Source organism: Vulpes lagopus, chromosome 12, assembly GCF_018345385.1.
Source record: "Vulpes lagopus strain Blue_001 chromosome 12, ASM1834538v1, whole genome shotgun sequence".
Taxonomy (NCBI): Eukaryota; Metazoa; Chordata; class Mammalia; order Carnivora; family Canidae; genus Vulpes; species Vulpes lagopus.
This window is the reverse complement of record NC_054835.1, coordinates 6,077,629-6,097,598: the sequence shown is the minus strand read 5'-3', so window position 1 is coordinate 6,097,598 and position 19,970 is coordinate 6,077,629. Positions and strand designations below refer to the sequence as shown.

Sequence of the window (19,970 nt, the reverse complement as noted above, 5' to 3'; positions counted from 1 at the left end):
CACAGGGACTACTGTTATCCCCACCGTCCAAATGAGAAAACGGAGGCTCAGAACCAGTGGTTTGCTCATGGCCCCTAAGTGTTGGGCCTCAACCTCAGGTAGTACCTTCAGCATCACTGACCCTGGTGGCCTCCCATTGGATCAGGCTCACCCAAACACCTTCCCCTGGGATCCACGCAGAAGAGGGGCTTGGGCCCCATCCCCAGTCCCCTCAAGCAGGCCGGCCAGCCCAGGCGTCGGCCTCCAGCCCCTTAGAAGCAACTAGGGAAACAATGGCAGGGTCGGCGGGGAGGCGAGGGCGCGGGTGCCCCCCTGCCTGCCGCCCTTTGTCTTCCCGCCTGCTCCCCTCGTGCGCCCCGGGAGGCTGGGAGGCGCCTCGCGCAGGCTTCCTCCTCCCATTCTTGTGCTAATTGGGTGTCAAGCTGAGATCAGTGAGAAAGAAATCCGCCCCGGCTCGGGTTAAACTGCCGCCAAAGACGAGGGCTGAGCCCAGAATATCATTAGGCTGGGAGGAAGCAGGGCCCCCCTCCCCGGGGGGAGGGGACGTCCTCGCATTCAGGCCCCTTTGAAAGTCACTTGGTCACCCCCTCCCTTGCTGCCACCACTTCAATGGGCCTCTCGGAGGTATTTAACCTTCTTCCCAGGGATTGAAAGTGATACGCCAAGCACCGGCCTGGTCAGCCACTTGCCTGTCCTGAGGGCGGTAGGACCTCCGGGGATGCTCAAGGCAGGCTCCTTCCATTCCAGCCTTCCCCCGGCACTGTTGCAGATAGGAACGCTGAGGCTCTGGGAAGGGGGTTTGCATCCCAGCCCTGCCATTCACAGGCTCTGTGGTCCTCCACAAGACTGCTTCCCTGAGCCTCAGATTTCTCATCTGTGGAGTGGGGATGAAAATAGTAGCAGCTTTGCGTTATGGATTTAATGAACCCAAGTGCTTGGGTTCATTCAGCAAAGCACGTTGCAAAGCTGCAAAGCGCCTGGCACATAGGAGGGGCTCCATCCGTGGTGGCCATTAGCAAGTCTAAGGAAGTGGGTCTGACCCAATGCCGGGACCTCCTAGCATAGCTCCTGGTCTCTGGAAGTGTGCAAGTACAAGTGCTCTCAAAGGACTAATTTTTCAACTGGCTTCAGCTCTCCTCCATCCCCAACCTGCACTCCCTGCAGCCTCACTGCTTGCTGTAATCTGTCCCAGTCACCCTGTATTTCCAGGCCTTTATATTTTTCTGCTACTCTTGTCCCTCCAATTCTTGGATAACTCTTTGTTGAAAAGCCTCTTCTGACCAGGAAACATGACCATCAGGGCACTGGGTTAGTAGCTGCAGCTAACCACACACTCTGCTTCTTTACTCACTAGCTCCCAGTCCCCTGACTCCAGATGGTCGCTCCCGAGATCTGTCTTGCTCACTAAGCACCACCTCTGCCCCCTGCCCCCAGCCCCATGTAGGCCTTTAGAATCAGCTCCATAGATGAACTTGACACAGTACTTTGTAAACTGTGAAACACCATATAAACGTCAGGAATGTCCAATAAACAACAGCTATCGTTAACCTCACAAGCACATATTGAGCATCTACTCCATAATGACTCACACAGCGGTGCTTGAGGATGACCAGAGGCAGATGCTAGAGCTCCCAAGGCCCTTCAGGGGTAGGGGGAACAGTGTGGAAGTGGTCAACTCAGGCCTAGTCTGGGGTCTTGACACCTGAATATATATCTTTTTTTTTTTTTTAATCTTGTAACTGCTACATACTGAGCAGATAGGAGCACCAGACTGCGTGTTTAGAGATCTCCAGGCACAATGCATGTTCACAGCTATCTGAGATCTCCATTTACAGAAGAAACTGAGGCTTAGCCTGGTGAATGGACTTGAATACATCTGTTCAAGCTGGAGCTTTTAACTGCCACGGTATACTGCCTTTTGGTAGTTGTGTTGAACCTCAAGGAAGGATGCCCCTCCGCCCAAGGTGGGGGTGGGGTGGGCACTAGCCCATTGGAAAGCACTCACTCCCTGCGAAGGATTAAAGACACAAAGCCTTGCTGTCAGTCAGGTCCAGCACCTTAGAAGTCTGACCCTGGGCCCTCAAAGTCCTGCCATGGGGCGCTCTGGCCTGGGTACCTGCCTGGGCCAGATCTCAGCCCCTCCTTCCCACTTTTGTTGGAGGCTGAGCGCTCAGGGCCAAGATGGGATTCTCCAAGCTCTGCATGCCCTCTGCTGGCCACACTGGGACACTGCAGCCGTGACTGTCTCCCTCTGCCTTAAACCCCTTCAACACCTCTCCAAGGGCTCTACTCTAGCTCTGCCTCCCACTGGTCCCCAAGAGCAGCATTAGACTCCTCTATCTGAATCCAAGTCACTCCCTCAGGGGGCATCCTAAATCTCATCCCGGCCCCCTCCAACTGGACCTTCAGCTGCAGGCCTAGGGTGGGGCCCACAGTTGGCTCCACAGGCATGGGTGGAATGAAAGCTCTTTTGGCTTTGCCTTGGCCTGCTGCACCAGGAGGCAGTGGGGCAGCAGGAAGCAACAGGGGCTCCGGTTTGCATTCTAGCCCCCCCCCCCCCATGTGACCTTGGCAAGTGACAGACCCTGGGGAAGCTTACATAGCAAAGATAACTGCCATAGTCTGAGTTGGATCCCTTTCCCAACGGGCTGTGCGTTTCCAGCCTGGGTGTGACTCCAGCCATGGGGCCTAGGAGACAGCTGGCTCTCCACGGGCACTGCTGGTGCTGCAGCCCCGGGAATATCACTGAGCTTTTCTGGACTCTGCCAGAGTTGGTCAGGCAGCCCTGCTCTGGCTCACACAGCCCCAGAACCCTGGTGATATGTACCCCAGGCAAAGGGAACAACACCCTCAAGCATCTGGAGATGGGATCTGCCCCTGGGTCAGGGTTTTCTCCCTCAAAAGCTCTGAAGGGCCCTTTCCTCAAAATGTGTACCTGTATTCTCTGAATCCTCCTGACTCAGATGGGGAGACTGAGTCACTTGCCCTAGCCCACAAACTCAGAAGTGATACAGCTGCTTTGGACTTTCGAGTTCATGCTATTTAAATACCTTGTGAACTCACTGAGGGCATCTTACCTGCTGGATCCCTAAGTCTGAACAAGTAAATGGGCTGGAGGGGCAGGAGGTGGGGCCCGAGCAGGTGGGGTGAGCTCAGGTGGCATGCACACAGGCTAGGCTAGGGGGAGTCAAGGCAGTTTATTGGCCCCTGAGCGATGCCCCCCCACCCACCCCTTCTCTCATAGCCAGCCCAGGACTGAGATGGAGAAAGTAACATGGACAGACCTACAAGGAGAAAGGTCCTGCCCAAGAGGTGGCCAGGCAGCCACCTAGGAGAGGAGGATGGTGGTGGGGCACTCAGTCCAGGCTGCCTGCTGCAGGTCGGAGTCCTCCTCCTATGGTCCTGGAGGTGCAGGCAATCTTGAGTGATACTGGAAAAGCTCTGGGGCCAGTATCCTCATTGCCACCTGATTAATAGCCACTGTAGGCCCTGCCCACTCTGCTGCCTTCCTGAGTCTGGGGGCTTTGGGCCTCGTCCCATTTACAAGCTCCCTACTCTCAGGGGAGTACTTTGCAACGCTCCACCTGCCCCTGCCCTGACCCAAGACATCATCCTGAGGGACCCAGTCTGTCTCAGCCTGGGGCCTGGTGGCCCCACCTGGCCTTGAAGACATAACATGGACTTGAGGCTTTCACAGAAAGCCTCATGAGGGGCAGGAGGCGGCGGCAGTGAGTCACTTGGCAGTTTTGAGGGGGAGGGGGTCAGCACCTCGAGTTGGAGGTGCTGGGCCCTGCTTGCTTTGGTCTAGCATTGCCCATGACCCCTCTGGGGTGGGAGCTGGGGCTCTGGATCCAGCACCCGCTGGCCCTTAGAGGGAGTCAGGGCAAATCACAGCTTCTCCTCGCCCGCCTGGATGCGGGCGTAGGCCTTCTGGTCCAGCGGGACGTAGCGGCCCTTCCGGGCATCCAGGTAAAACAGTGGGTCTCTCACAACTGCCGGGTTAAAACCTTCCTTCCGAAGCTCCATCTTCTGTAGCTTGAAGGTCCCTGAGGGAGCAGAGAGGATGAGTCAGAGGGTACAGGGCAGGGGGCCTGAAGTTGGAGGGATGGAGGAGGAGGAGGGCTGGGGAGAGCATGGGAATGGGCACAGAGCAGAGTGGAGCACAGCCCTAGCTTTGCAAAGGCAGCTCCAGCTGTTGGTATTACTACTGCTGCTCAGAGCAGCCCTGGCACAACGGCGGGAGGGCGTGGTAGCACTACTTGCCTTCTTGCAGCTAGGGAAACTGAGAATCAAAGAAGGGAAAAGATCCACACACCCTGAATGACAGCAGAGGGAGGGCCAGAACCTGGGCTTTCAGTGCTCTGAGAACCTCCAGGCACAGGCTCATCTAATGTGCACACGAATCCCAGAGGCAGGTGCTCCACCATATTCTATGGGTTCTACAGTGCACATGTTTTTGGCTTCTAACATATGTCAAATAGTTTCAACAGCAATGTCTTCTCAGTCATAAGTCACAGAAGTGGGCAGCCCTGGTGGCGCAGCGGTTTAGCACCGCCTACAGCCCGGGATGTGATCCTGGAGACCTGGGATGGAGTCCCACGTTGGGCTCCCTGCATGGAGCCTGTTTCTCCCTCTGCCTGTGTCTCTGCCTCTCTCTCTCTCTCTCTCTGAATAAATAAATAAATCTTAAAAAAAAAAAGTCACAGAAGTTACACAAGTCTTGGTCACTGGCATCATCCCACTGGAGAGATGAGAAGACTGGCGTGGGGAGGCACATACCTGTGTCAATGCCACACAGCTAATAAGTGCAGGAGCTGGGATTTGAACCCTGGTATGAGAGATTGCTAGAAATGGCCAGGTTCCTTCCTTACCTGGACACACACTCCACTGCCTTGTGGCTTGGCCATTTCTCTCAACAAGAGCTAGAGTCTTTCTCACCCTCCACCTGAATCTAACTGGCCTTGTGACTTGCTTTGACCAAAAGAACATGGGAGTTCTGAGTTGAGGCCTTGGAGGCCCTGCAGCTTCCACTCCAGGAGGGGAGGTGCCTGGCACCAGCGTAGTCTCTGAAGGGTGAGGAGCCACCAGAGTAGAGGGGAAACATCCCAGGAATGCCCCCTGGACTGGTACTATCCAATACGATAGCCACTGGCCATATGGGCCTATATACATGTAATTGAAATGAAGAAAAATGTCAACTTCACTTCCTCAGTCAACTGGTCCCAGTTCAAATGCTCAGTGGTTACGTGGGGCTTGAGGCTGCAGTGTTGGTCAGCATGCACATAGGACATCGTCATCATTGCAGACAGCTCTGCTGGACAGTGCTGCAGAAGCAACCAGTGGGGAGCCAGACAAGCGAGTAAGGACACTCTAGCCCTTCCAGCCCTAGCTGAGTCACAAGTGATGGCAGTTGATCCATCAACAGAAGAATCGCTCAGCTGAACTTAACCCCAATCGCTGACCCACAAGCAAGGGGGAAAAAAAAAGGCTGCCTTAAGGGACGTTTATTCTGGAGCAAAGCCTCTGAAACATGCTGGCTTCCCTGCTTCTCCTACACAGAGAAGTCAGCTGTCACCCAAACCTCAGGAGCTCCCAGCCTCAATCATGAGCCTGGCACCAGTGTCCCCATTAGACCTGCTTCAGGGGCTCCCAGGAGCCTATCACCTGACAGGGGCTAACATGACCAGTACAAGGGAGGTGGCCCAAGGCTGAGCAGTTAGTGAGCCTGACATAGTCCAGGCCCTCCCCAGCCCAGAGTCTTCCCCACTTGGCCTCTCTGCCCCACCTGACACCGCTGCCCACAGCTTGGCTCCAGCTTTGGGGGCCTCCTTTCCTTCCCCTTGTGCCCAAGTGCCCTTCTGGCTTAGGGACCAGCCCGGAATGCCTACCCTGTAAAGCCTACCCTTTCATTCAGGTCTCATCTCAAAGATCACCTCCTCAGGGGAGCCTCCCAGGCACCCCATACCCCCTTTGTTTGCTTTTCTGTCAGTTCAGTTTGTATTCTATTCTTTGCCCTTGGAATGCCTTGCCCTGTGCTGCCTCTCCTACTGCTACAGAGAAACTCCAAGATGGCAAAGGTCCCATCAGAACTTGTCACTTCTATCCCTAAAAGGCCTAGCATGGAGCCTGGCAGGCACACGATAGTTATTCAGTAAACATTTGTACCACTAATGGATATTTGAACCTTCTGTCTCTGACGGCTCGGCCCACTTGCTTGTATATAGAGAGGTGTTTACCAATGACGCAGCAATGCTGTGGGAGAAGGGCAAGGGACAGCCCCCCAGGATCTCTCCAAAGGAACCAAGAAGGGGCACAGGCCTGGAACCTGTGAGCTGCACCAAGGGAGAGGACACACCTGTTTGTTTTGTTTTGTTTTAAAGATTTCATTTATTTATTTGAGAGAGAGAGTGTGTGAACATGAGTGTGTGTGGGGGGGAGGATATGGGTAGAAGGAGAGAGAGAAGCAGGCTCCCCGCTGAGCAGGGAGCCCGATGCGGGAGGCTCAATCCCAGGACCCCGGATCATGACCTGAGCCAAAGGCAGACACTTAACTGAATGAGCCACCCTGGAGCCCCGGGAACATACCTGTTTTGTGCAGCTCAGGAAGGAAGCGCAGGAAGATGGGGCGGGCATACAGGGGCAGCTCCTTCTCTAAGAGCTGTGCAAAGTGCTCCAGGTCACAGCTGCCAGCAGAGTTGGCCACGGCAGCCATTCCAGCCCGGCCCTCAGTTCCTGGGGGTGGCAGCATGGACAGTGAGGTGGCAGTGACCCCTGGCAGTGCCTCCCCATACACACCTGGCACCTCCCAGTGCCCCATAGGTACCTGGCACCTCGACACCATACACTGCCACATCGGTCATGTCCAGCAGGCGGCTGAGTGTGCCCTCCACCTCTGTGGTGGATACATTCTCCCCTTTCCAGCGGAACGTGTCTCCTGTGCGGTCTCGGAAGTACAGGTAGCCCAGCTCATCCATCACCAGCACATCACCTGGGGGGGGGGCCGGGGGTGCTATCTGAGCAGGGCTTGGGCCAGTCGACCATGTGGGACCCCAGGATCTCTTGACAAAGAGGGCTGGAACTGGGGCAGTCTGGGCAGTATTCTCCAAAGGTGGGAGAGGGCCCCTTCATTCCTCTCCACCCTGCCCATATCAAAGGGGCTAGTGCCCACCCACCAGTGAGGTAGGCCTGGTCCCCCTTTTGGAAAACGTCCTTGGCGATCTTCTTATTGCTGGCACCCTGGTTCAGATAGCCATCAAAGCGCCGCAGGGGGTCCTGCTGGATGATGCGGCCCACTAGCTGGCCTGGCTCACCTGGGGGCAGAGAAAGAGGGGCACCTTTACCTTGGTGGCCTCCTCTACCAGTTCCCCAGCCCAAATTCACCCTGAATCTCGATCTGACTTTTGGTTACAGTGCTTCCCACAGAAATGCTATGGGCTCTGGTGCAGAAGCCCTGAGGGCAGGGAGCTTCTCCTGGTGGGTCTGATGGGCACAAAGGCACTCAGTAATGTCTGGAGAGCAGATGGAGAGATGAATACGAAAAGGTGGCCAAGCTCTGTGTAGACAGCCTGACTAAAGCCAGCACTCATTGGTCCCTTGGCTCTGCTCAGAGGCGTACGTTCTTCAGCATACATGATCCCCAGAGCAACCCCAGGATGCAGTGTTGCCATCAGCCTCACTTGCAGATGAGGGGACTCAGGCACAGAGCTAAGGAGCTGAGCTAGGATTAATCCCAGGGTCCTCCACACAACAGTGACTCAATGGACTGACAGAGGGGATGAGGAATGGAAGGACGGATGGACGAAGATATAAATGACTTGTGGCCCTAAAAGAAGAGCCAAGTGATGGCCACTGGTCAGAAAAGGGCTCCCCACTCAGCCCAGTCCCATCTCCTCCCAGGCCAAACTCTCCTGCTCTGACTCCACTTCCAACCCTGGGACAGACCTGGTTGGCAGGGAAGGCAGACACCATTGGGCCCCCGGATCAGTTCCATGGTGTCCTCGTTGACTCGTACCAGCCGGATGGGGTACACAAAGGACAGGATGCGGCTGTTGAAGCCACAGGCCCCCACCTGCAAAGGCCAAGACTTGGGCCTGGGCTCTCCCGCCACCAGCCTGAGGCTGGACAATGGTGGGGAGCCTGGTGCCCACACTCCCACAACTGCCCTGCCCCAACCAGACAGCAGGGTCTCCAGTGCCCACACTCCTAGCCGGACCTGCCCACCCTCCACAGCCCCGCTGCCCACCTGGCTGTCGAAGTTGCCCACACTGCAGTTACATTCAGTGGCCCCATAGAACTCAGCCACTTGGGGGATGTGGAAACGGCTAGAAAAGTCGGTCCAGATGGACTGGCGGAGGCCGTTGCCAAGTGCCATGCGCACCCGATGCTGGTGTTCCGCCTCCCGGGGCGGCTGGTTCAGGAGGTAGCGGCACAGCTCGCCGATGTACTGCACAATCTGGGGGGTGGACCTGGTGTGAGGGTGGCCCTCGGCTGCTCCCTCCTGTCCTCCCAATCCCGCGGACCTCAGTCTCCCCATCAGAACAACAGGAATGTTGCCCCCAAATGAGTGACGGGCTTCAGCTGCCAGACAGATGTCCCCATGTGGGGCTGGCAGGTCATGAGGGGTTGGGCGGCTCATCCTCTGCCCTTCTCACTTACTGTGCAGTTGTACTTGATACAGTCGTCCCAGAACCGGGAGGCTGAGAACTTCTTCCGGATCACCACTGTCATGCCATGGAGCAGGCACTGCCCTATTCCCACGATGTTCCCTAAAGGTGGAGGGCTGGGCCGTGAAGGTCAGGGAGCCGGGAGATCCCTCCTTCCAGAGCTTCCTCTTGCCCAGCCCACCTCCTCAAAGGCCCTTCCTCAGTCCCTCCTTCCTGTCCTGTTCCTCCAACACTAACTAATCACACCTCTCCCCTCATCAGACACCTCCCATAGTTCCCTGCTGCCTCCCCAGTGTGGGAACGAGTGCATGCTCCTCAGACTGTCCCTGGGGGTCCTAGAGCTGGCCCCAAGCTCTTGCTCCTGTACCTGTAATGCTGCCATTCAGCTAGAGGGGGACCAAGCTAGCACTCCTGGCTTCTGCACCTCACATCTGCCTGACTTGGGAGCATCTCCTCCAGAAAGCCTTCCTGACCATCACTGGACTCTTCTCTTGAGCTGAGCTCCTACTCCCTACCTGTCTTCATACTCACCATGCCATCTCTTATATTAGTCAGGTGAGTTCCCATCCTTCACCCTGCCCTAAACCCACACCTGACTCGAAGCACCTTGAGGGCAGGAACTATAATTATTCCATTTCTGTGTTTCTGTTCCTAAGCAGCAAGGCTGTGCATACCTGTGGAAATGAACTGGCTGGTCAGATTAGCCTGGGTGCCCTGTGGGACACAGCTGCACACATTGTGAGGCTGGTGTGGCCATCTTGGTTCAGAGGTCCAGTCAATGGCCACATCTGAGTTTGAACCCACATTTGACTCCCAAATTCATGTGTTTCTACCCACAAGATGCTGCCTGCCAAGAGGGGTGGGGTTCCTGAGGCCCAGGGGCACCAGAGGCTGAGAAAATGGGCCCAGTGTTACCTGCTGAGTGGTAGAGGGGCAGGCAGTCATAGACAATGTCATCGGGCCGCATCCGGAATCCATAGTACACCAGGGCAGCCATGCGGTAATACCTGGGAGGGCACAGAGAGAGTGCTTTGCAGGCCTCTGGGGAGGCAGGAGGACGGGCTCCCGGGCCCTGCCACCCATCCCCAGCACCCACTACCCCCCAACCCCCGGCACTTGCCCCTTACCTGCTATGTACCACGATGGCAGCTTTGGGCAGCCCTGTGGTGCCTGATGTGTAGATGTAGAAGAGCTTATCTAGAGAAAACAGACACATAAGTGGCTGTGAGAAAAGACAGCACAGGGCTGGGAAGACACTGGCTGCAGGGAGTAGGGTGCACAGAGAGCTTCTCCACTACAGATCATTTCTTTCTTTCTTTCTTTCTTTCTTTTTTTATAAACAGGCCAACAAGACCTATCTTAAATTATTTATTTATTTATTTATTTATTTATTTATTTATTTATTTATTTATTTATGATAGTCATACAGAGAGAGAGAGAGACAGAGAGGCAGAGACACAGACAGAGGGAGAAGCAGGCTCCATGCACCGGGAGCCCAATGTGGGATTCGATCCCGGGTCTCCAGGATCGCGCCCTGGGCCAAAGGCAGGCGCCAAACCGCTATGCTACCCAGGGATCCCCCCACTACAGATCATTTCTTTACCCCACCCTGATCCTAGATCAGGGACTGTCACCTTTCTTTCTTTCTTTCTTTCTTTCTTTCTTTCTTTCTTTCTTTCTTTCTCTTTCTTTCTTTCTTTCTTTCTCTTTCTTTCTTTCTTTCTTTCTTTCTCTTTCTTTCTCTTTCTTTTCTTTCTTTCTTTCTCTTTCTTTTTTTTTTTTTTATTTTTTAAAGATTTTATTTATTTATTCATGAGAACACAGAGAGAGAGGCAGAGACACAGGCAGAGGGAGAAGCAGGCTCCATGCAGGAAGAGCCCGACGTCTGGAGCCTGGGTCTCCAGGATCATACCCTGGGCTGAAGACGGCGCTAAACCACTGAGCCACCTGGGCTGCCCTGTCACATTAGTTTCTATAGAGACTCGGGCCCACCAGGCTGGAGTAGAGTCCTAGGTCAGGAACATCATGTAAAACTGCATGTCATGCATCAACCATCTCATGCCCCCTGGATACCTGCTTATGCCAGCCCTTGGCTGGGCACCATGAAGACACCAGGCTGACCCAGCCAGAGACCCTGCCCTCAGGTAGCTTACAAAAGCACCCAGGAGGGGCGCATAGGTAGCTCAGTAGATTAAGTGTGCCTTCAGCTCAGGTCATGATCTCAGGGTCCTGGGATTGAGCCCCACATTGGGCTCCCCACTCAGTGGGAAGCCTGTTTCTCCCTCTCCCTGTACCTGCTGCTTCCCCTACTTATGCTCTCTCACTCTTTGCCAAATAAAATCTTAAAAAAAAAAAGTACCCAGGAGACAAAATTCACATATGACAGAGATAAAATGACCATGATGCCAACAAAGACTGGTTCCTGAGCATTTCCTGTCACACCCGAGCTTTCCACTGTCTCATTTTCAATCCTCAAAGCCACTCCATAAAATCGGTTCCGTTACCACCCTCATTGTTACGACTATGGGAACCGAGGTTCAGAGAGAGGACAGCTCAGGTGCTCAGGGTCACAAGGGAAGCAGTGGGCTGAGGCATGAACTCAGTGCCAGCTCTGAGCCTCTGGGTGGTATAGCAAACTGGGGGCTCCCCAGAGCAGAGTGGAGCGGAGGAGAGGATGCAGGGTTGGAAGGCTGCCTGGAGGAAGGGATGGGGAGGCAGGGCAGCCTAGTGCAGAGAGAGGATTGCAGGCTGACAGGGGCTGGTACCGAATAGGTGCAGAGTTAATATTTAGAGGGTTTAGCCCCTGGCCCAACCCCAGCTGAAATTCAGACCCAGTGGTTTCCTAGGATCCATGTGACCCTGTACATGATGGATGGCAATGAAGGCTAAAGAATCAGGTTTTCTGGACTCCTGAGTTGTTGGCACCATGTCTTGCATTTTCATATACATCAGCTATACATCAGCCTTCAGAGTGACCCCATGGTCACTATACTCATCTTCCCAGTTGGAAAAAGGGAGGTGACAGGACTCACTCCAGTTCACACACCAAGTCTGCAGAAGAACCCAGGCCTCTGGCTCTGGGGCCAGCGTTCTGTCCTGGGCCCATCTGAGAACCCCTCTGTGGGGTGGGAGGCCCACCTGTGAAGCCCTTGTCAGGACGACTGGGCAGGTGCTTGGGGGCATCTTCCAGGATGGGGTCCAGGTGCTCCGTGCTGGCGGGCAGGGTGCTGGGATCCCAGGGGCCAGAGCAGAAGAGGCTGAGTGAGGGGTCCAGGCTGGCTTGGATTTCAAAGATGGCTGCAGGGGAGACAGAGCCAATTAGCAGACAGACCAGGAACCTCATGTCCCCAGGACCTCTGCTTGTGTCAGAGCTGGCGTGTTGTCAAGGGGAGACAAGCTGTGTGTAGGGAAGAAGATGACTGAAGCACCTCAGCTCCCTAGTTGCTGGCTAAGTACACGGCAGATTCCTTGCGTGCACTCTCCTGCTCACACAGCCCAGGAGGTAGGTACCAACAGAGACAGGCTCCAAGAATGGGAAGGCCTGCTCACAGCTAGAATGTGCTGGAGCTGGGACTCCAAGCTGGCTCTCTCACATGCCAAGGTCTGCACCCTTCCACACTGTACCATGCACATCTGTGGAGTACCAGAGGTCAGCAGCCCCCAGCTTCTTCAGGCCCCCCCATGCACTATAGCTGACTGGATGCTCACCTATGCTGGGCATAGGCCAGTCCTAGACCCCTCAGCTCTACTTCAGCCTCCCTCTGGATCTGTCCAACCCTCTCCCCTCTCCCTTCGGGATCCTTCCTCTTCCCTTCTCCATATGTCAGTAACCTTCCCTGGCCATCATCCCAGGATGAAATCCTGCTTTGGTGTGACCTTAAGTGAGCTCCTCACACCACTCTGAATGTCAGTCTCCTCATCTGTAAAGCCAAGATGGCCATCCCTACCTCACCTGGCTTTATGAAGATTAGGGCTGCTTTTGTAAGGCACCAAGCTCTGTACTCAGTCAGTGCTCAATGTGGCAGCTAATAAAACATAAGCTCTGCAGGAGAGCAGAGGATACATTTTTTTTTTAAAGATTATTTATTCATGAGAGATACAGAGAGAGAGAGAGAGAGAGAGAGAGAGAGAGAGAGGCAGAGACACAGGCAGAGGGAGAAGCAGGCTCCATGCAAGGAGAGCCCGACGTCTGGAGCCTGGGTCTCCAGGATCATACCCTGGGCTGAAGGTGGCACTAAACTGCTGAGCCACCCAGGCTGCCCAGAGGATACATTCTTGTTCTCATTCTATAGATGAAGCAAATGAGGCCTAATTAGTCACAAGAATCGCTACCACTGCATCTGTGGGCTCACCTAGCATCAGGCACTGTTAGTACTTCTGGTGAAGTATCATCTTGAAAATAATATGTGGTAGGTACTACAGTGAGGAAACTGAGTCACAGACATTTCTAGTCTTAGTCAGTATCTCCAGCTTACAAGCAACAGAGCCCAGGCCATCTGATACCAGGGTTCATGCCCTTAACCCCTGAGCCACACACAGTTTCCCCCAGGCCTAGAGGGGGGCTGTGGTCTGTGTAAGACCCTGTGGGACCTCTTGCTTGACCCCACAGCCCTGGGACTCACCTGGGGCCATCTCACTGCCAAAGATGAGGACCCGGGCCTGGGAGGTGGTCAAGCAGTGGCACAGGGCATCCCGTCGGAGGTTAGTGTTGATGAGGGCCGCCTCCACGCCCAGCTTGGCCATGCCCAGCCACAGGCCCACAAACTCATTGCGGTTCTCCATGAAGAGGGCAGCTACATCACCCGAGGCCAGGCCCCGAGCCTGCAGAAAGTTGGCCACGCTGCTTGAGTAATCATCCAGCTGGCGGAAGGTCCAGTGGGTGTCTGTGCCCTCAAAGATCAAGGCTGTCTTGTCTGGGTGGCGCTGTACCGTAGAAGCAAACAAAATAGGCACTGTCCGCTGCTCCCGCAGGTACCGCCGGACCTTTGCCTTGACCTTCAGGAGTACCATGCCGCCACTACATGGAAACAAGAAAGGGAACTGTGACTGCTGGGGTTGGGAGTGGGTGGTCCCAATATCCTGGTCCAGGTTGCCATCCCACAGGCCTGAGACTCCCGAGCCTGATCACTTGTAACACTGCCCTTTCCCAGCACCTGGGCGCCAGGCACCATGCCAGGCACTGACCCACTGATGCTGCACTAACTCCAGGGACTCGGACGATAACTCCCTCCTCAGTACACGGGAGGAAAGGAGGCTCTGCAGGACCATAGCTCACCCGGAGTTCACAAGCTGAGATTAGGTCCCTGGTCCTCTCTGGCATCAGGGTTCAACGCCCAGGACTCAAGAAGCTCTGCTTTGAGTCCGCTGCTCTGTCAGAGCTTTCATGACTCTCAGGCCCAAGTCAAAAGTCTCAATTCATTTGAGATCCCCCACAGCCCTGTACTGCACCTCTTCGGACCCCTACCATAGTAAATAAGGGATAAGTTTGAGATTTGTTCAATCTCCCTCCCTGTGAACCTATTGAGGGCAGGGCTCCATCTGTTTACCACCTGGTCCCTGGGGCCCCACTTAGTCCTGGGCCCAGAGCTTCACTAAATGCAGAACCATTTGGCAATATCTCCCTCTCCTGCCCTGCCCCTGCCCCATCTGACCTTTGAAAGTTCTTAGCTCCCTGAGTTCTATGCCTATTCAGATGTTGTGCCCTCTGGTTGGAATACCCTGCTCCCATCACCTGGAGGCGCCTCTTGAATACAGCTTTTTGTCCTCCAGGAGGCCTTCTCTGATTCCCCAAGGCCCTGGCCTGAAGCCATCTCTCCCTGCTCCACACTCCCACAGCTTTCTGCTACCACCCTTCCTGCAGTGGCCACTCAGAACCTCCTTTTACAATCAATTCAGATGACAAGTGCTGAGCTGCCTGTTTTGAGTGTGGGTCACTGTGCTGAACCGTGGGACACCACCTGTAAGCAAGACTGCCAGGGGCTCTGCCAGCAAGGTTTTGTTAGTTTAGGGATTTACTGTATCTCCTTCCTATCTCCCTGACCAGTCTAAGCTGGGCCCAAGACTAGGCCTGCCTTGTTCCTCCCTGAGCTCCAGAGTCAGCCTGACGCCTGGCTCAGGGTAGGTAGCAGCAGGTGTTTCTGGTACAGAAGAGCCCTGTGAACCATAACTGACTTTCTTTGGGGAGTAAGTTCCCCAGATACCTGATTCAGGGCCCTGCTCTGAACTCTGTGCCCTTTCAGACTTATGGACAGGGTCCTTCCCACAGGGTTCCTCTTCATTCTCTTATAAGCCATAGCATGGCCTCAAGACCCTTTGCAGATGTCTTCTTCACATACCTGGTGTTCAGTGTACATTCTGGGCCCCTAAATCTGCCCTAAGCTCAACAGCACCAAGTTAGGCAGATCCCCTAGGACAACACTTTCACCTTGGAGGTGGAGATACCAGGTACCACTGCCAGGGGAAGGGGGTAGAGCAGAGGCTGCTCCTCTGGGGACCAGGGGGCCCTCTGCTCACAGAACTTTGGTCTGGAGAGATTTTGGGAAGTAGGAGACCCTAGGATGGGCTAGACCAGATACTCACAAGATATCACGCCTTATGGTCTTGACGAAGATGCGGACAAAACGCCAGCCTCCAGACCCCAGGTAGAGAAACAGCAGGGAGAACCCCACCTGGGTCCAAGGCAGTTTCAGCACCAGTTTGGAGAACAGCAGCACCCCCACCAGAGACGCCCCGAGCAGCATTGTGGTCTGTGGGCACAGTATAGTCAGTGGAGCCAAATGTCTATGTCCCTTACCTCCTAGCCCAGGCAGCCACTATGATCCCAGGGGTCAACCTGTAGTGAGGCTTAGCCATGCTGAGTAGGTAGCTGAGGATGGGGTCCCTTTCCAGGGCTGTTTTGAAGGGAAAGGCTAGAGGGGAGGAACTTGAGATGAGGAGTTCCATGGCTAAGAGACAGAGGCCGGGTTCTAGCCCCTTAGTCCCATCTCCTCCTCAAACTACCCCCATCACCTTGGGTAAATTCCTTTCCTACTTTAGGCTTTAGTCTCCCCCTCTGTGTTAGAGGTATAGTGAGAATTGCTCTCGGAAGCACTTCCAGCCCAAACAGGATGGTCCACTTTCCTGATATCCAGGATCTCTAAGCAATATGGCTTGGAGGGGGATATTAACTTAAGTGTCTCTGGTTTGACTCCTCATCCAAAGACCCAAGGAGGTTCTCTGGATGACTAGGCCAAGCCACAACACCCAAAAGGGCAGCTTCCTGGTAAGGGGCCTGGCTCAGTCCCAGCCCACAAACCCGGATAGTGCCATGTCTCTGCTGGCCCACAGAGGGCGACAGAGCAAACAGGTTAGAGCTTGGAGGTGCCTAAGAGGTGACCGCCTAGAGGGGAAAGGTGATTAAGGGAGCAGGAGGGCCCTGAAGTCACCCCGAAAAAACACAGTTGGCAAGCCATTGAGATGACTCTGTGGGGACTAGCCTATAGGGGAAGGGGAATGGCTTGACTAGACGGAGATTAGGAAGGACTCTTAGTCTCTACTCCTGGCGTCTTAGGTACTTGCTCAAGAGGCAGCAGATGGGACTCAGTTTTCTTTCAGGGTTCTATTCCTGGGGAGGAGGTGAAGGTCATGGCTATAATGGAGCCTGACAGTCTCCAAGCCAGGATGGAGACATGGTCTGGACCACAGGGAGCTCTTACAGACCATCTCCTCCCTTCTCCACATGAAAAGCAAAAACAAGGAGGGGGACAAAATCAGCGCTCCCATATCCAATGCCGAGATCTCTAAGGTCCTCAGACCTCTGGGCTCCCAGAGCCTGCCAGGACAGAGAACAGGAACCCGTCCCGGAAGGCTGGGGGATGGGACGAGAAGGGAAGGGGATGCCGACAGCCCTCGGGCCCCCGTCCCAGGTCACTGCGAACCGCCTTCGCTTCTGAGCAGCCAGGGCAGCAGAGCGCCCGGCCAGGACTTAGAGCAGCAGGGCGCGCCCCTCACCCCAGCCCGCCCCACCACCTCCCCAGGACTCAGCCGGGCACATTCCCTGCCCGGGACCCACTGGCCTGGCCTATGCTCACCCGGTGTTGGCCCCGCCGCGCGGCGCCCCGTCCAGATGCGGCCTGGCTGCGGCAGCGTAGTGGGGAGCGCGGGGGGCATCGGCCGCCCCTGGGCGCGCAGAGCCAGGTCTCAGCAGAGCTTCGCCGGCTCTGCGCCCTGCATGGCCCGGCCGCCCGGCCAGCCCCGCCCGCAGCCCGGCCCCGCCCGCCCGCGGCGCTCCTCCCCCGCCCGCCTTCTGCAACCCAAACCGGCTGCGCGAGGCCACAGCACCGCCTCCCGCGCCTTCCCCGCGGCGGAAGAGCCGCAGAGACCTCGGCACCGCGCAGCCCCAACGCGCCCGACGCCTGCCGGCCCAGCCCGCCCTGCGCGCGCGAGGGCCTCGGGCGGCGCCCCGCGCGGCACGCTGGGAGCTGTAGTCCGCGCCGCGCAGCCCCGCCCCACCGCGGAGACCCCGGGGTGGGAAGGAGACCCGCGGGCTGGGGTTGGGCCCAGAGCCGGCAATCCCCTGGCTTTCGCACGTGGTGGGGAGCACCCCCGCCCGCAGCGTGGGCGGAGAATCCGGAGAACGCGAGCGGAGATGGGCAGAGTTCCAAAAAGGCTAACGCTACACCTAGAAGAACGCTAAAAGGGTGGTGTAGACACAGAGGTGAACTGGGAGTTACAAGTAGCTGGCTCTGTGGCGCAATGGATAGCGCATTGGACTTCTAGCCGATCGGGGTGTGGTGATTCAAAGGTTGTGGGTTCGAGTCCCACCAGAGTCGAATTTTGATAGCTCCTCCCTCACTTTCATGGGGATATTTTACAGCCTCCAGTACCTTCACATGGTTCAGAAAATTTGCAGACTTGAGGCTGGCACTGTGCACCTGGGACGGCAGTAAACGTGATGTCAGGTTCCTGCCCAGGAATCCTTTCTTATCCCTGGTATCTTGTAAGCACTGTGGCACACCTAGTGGTACAAAGGGCATGGAGCTGAAGATCTGTACCTAACTGGCCTCTGATCGCTCTGACCTTGCAGCAAATCAACTAACTTCTAAGCCTACCACTGTATTTGTCTTGCTACCTGCCAAGTCCTTGGCCGTTGGCCAGCTCCCCAGCGTTGTGTGGCTCTGGGCCTCTGAAAACTTGGTTCCTTGATAATTAAACACGTTGGACATCCACAATTGCCACTTATCTTTTTTTTTTTTTTTTTTTAGATTTTATTTATTTATTTGAGAGAATGTGAGCGGGGGAGGAACAAAGGGAAAGGGGCCAGCAGACACTCTGTGCTCAGTGTGGACCCTAAGGTGGAGTTCCATCTCACAAACCTGAGATCATGACCTGAGTGGAAATCAAGAGGCACAACTGACTGAGCCACCCAGGAGCCCCACCACTTATCCTTAAATACATCCCTAATTCCTTAGTCCAGTGGGAAGTCCTTAAAGGGGAGGGGAGGGGCAGTTTTCAGGGTCTAGTCCTTGGGATTAAAAATGAAATTTTCATCTGAGAAGTACTTGGCAGAGTATAAAGTGCATCCTTTTGGAGAACCTAGGTAAGTTAAAGCTCTACCTCCCCCATGGCTATTATATTCAGGAGGCAGTGTAGGGCAGTAGTGATGGGCATGGGCATTGGCATCCAACACATATGGATCACCTTCTCAGCTGGAAGTTCAAAGTCTCCACTTTTTCTTATATATAAAAATGAGAACATACTATAAGATTGAGTTAGCATTTGACATATTTATTATTGTAGTTTATAAGGTCACTGACCACAAAGCACATGCAAAATCTAGACACGAAGATTCTTCCTGATTATGTCCACAGGGCTTATCTTGATAAATGTGTGTTGAATGAATGACAGGGAGAGTGAATTGGAGGCTCTGACTTGATCCACACCAGGATCCATCAATATAAACATGATCATTTCCACATCATCTGCTGAGGTTATATGTAATGTGGACAAAGGAGAGTTTAGAAGATGGTGCTTGTGGCCAGCTCCACAACTCTTCCTCCGCCCAGCCTGGTCACAACCATGAAGCCAGGGCGGCACTCCACCTAGACCCTGGGCCTGGCCTGAGGGGGAGATGGGAGGGGACATAGCGGTAACAAGATTGTCCTTAAATTGCTTACAGTCTAGTTGGACACAGAGAGACTAGTGGAGATTAGATCATTAAATGGGTTGCCCCCCAAGTGCTCTCCATATGTGTAGTGGATATGCACTACACATTATTATGACTTGGCTTCTTTGCTTTTCAGTCAAGGACATCTGGGTTATACTCCTAGCCCCCCCTGAGGCACTGGGCAAATCACTTCTTATGGCCTTGGTGTCCTCATTTTTTTTTTTTTTTAAGATTTTATTTTAAAGCAATCTCTATACCAAATGTGGGGTTCAAACTCAACCCCAGGATCAAGAGTCCCATGCCCTACAGACTGAGCCAGCCAGGCGCCCCTTCCCATGTCCTTATTATAGAATGGGAATACAGTCATCATGGTCCCTGCCTCCTAGGGCTGGGTACAGATTCAACGAGATGATGTGGGTCAAGCTCTCAGCACAGGGTGGCACATCAAAGGCCCTCAGCTCCTGTAACCGTTCAACTCCAAGAGGGCAGGGATATAGCTGTCTCTATCACTGTGGAATCCCCAGCGTTTAGCCAACACTCAGAGGTATTTGTGAAATAACTGGAGACTAGTGGGCCTGTGCATCAGGATTCATGGACAGGGGAGGGCCATGTGGTGGGAAATGGGATGGGAAAGGCCTTTGTGTGATAAGCTGAGGAATTTATCCTGGGGGCAGGAGGAGCCCCTGGGGGTTCCTAAGGGCAGGAGCTGGGTGCTATCGTTTGTGGGACAGGCTGAGTTTAGGCTGACCTCATACTGGGTTCCTTTCTACTGACAGGACCCCTGTCTGCCCTGCATTAGGGAATTAACATCAGCTCTTAAACCTCCAGACTTTGCCAGATAAGAGACCAACATTTGGACTCACTTGAAGGCACTAAAGATCCCCAGGGGAAAAAAAAAAAAAAAAAAAAATCCCCAGGGGACTGAAGTGGTTTGGCCCCTGGCACGCAGCGTACACTTATCCCATAGATACTTGGTTGCATTGGCATTAGGACCTCTGAACTATAAAAGTCCTCTCACTCTGGGTGTGTGCAAAATAAATACCTCTGGCTTCATTGTGTACATGGTGACTTCAGAGGCCTCAAAGGGACTTCCTGGCAAATGACAGCTTCTACTTCTTTCTTTCTTTTTTTTTAACAGCTTCTACTTCTAATGCTTACTTTGT

At 54.5% G+C, this 19,970-nt stretch overlaps 1 protein-coding gene and 1 non-coding gene across 2 annotated transcripts; one reads left to right on the top strand and one right to left on the bottom strand.

Moving 5' to 3' along the window:
- Positions 1–3,018: 3,018 nt before the first annotated feature.
- Positions 3,019–17,039, bottom strand: SLC27A4 (solute carrier family 27 member 4). Its single transcript, XM_041726330.1, has 13 exons — positions 16,733–17,039; positions 15,243–15,409; positions 13,286–13,680; positions 11,802–11,960; positions 9,791–9,860; positions 9,579–9,670; positions 8,656–8,765; positions 8,243–8,452; positions 7,942–8,068; positions 7,173–7,310; positions 6,824–6,988; positions 6,586–6,732; positions 3,019–4,046 (listed from the first exon to the last, which is right to left on the bottom strand). Exons 2-13 carry the CDS (start codon positions 15,401–15,403, stop codon positions 3,889–3,891), a joined length of 1,932 nt encoding a protein of 643 aa, XP_041582264.1. The 5' UTR covers positions 15,404–15,409; positions 16,733–17,039; the 3' UTR covers positions 3,019–3,888.
- A 343-nt stretch (positions 17,040–17,382) lies between these two features.
- Positions 17,383–17,473, top strand: TRNAR-UCU. Its single transcript is given in 2 exon segments — positions 17,383–17,419; positions 17,438–17,473. It is a non-coding gene; the product is annotated as a tRNA-Arg (tRNA).
- Positions 17,474–19,970: the final 2,497 nt, after the last annotated feature.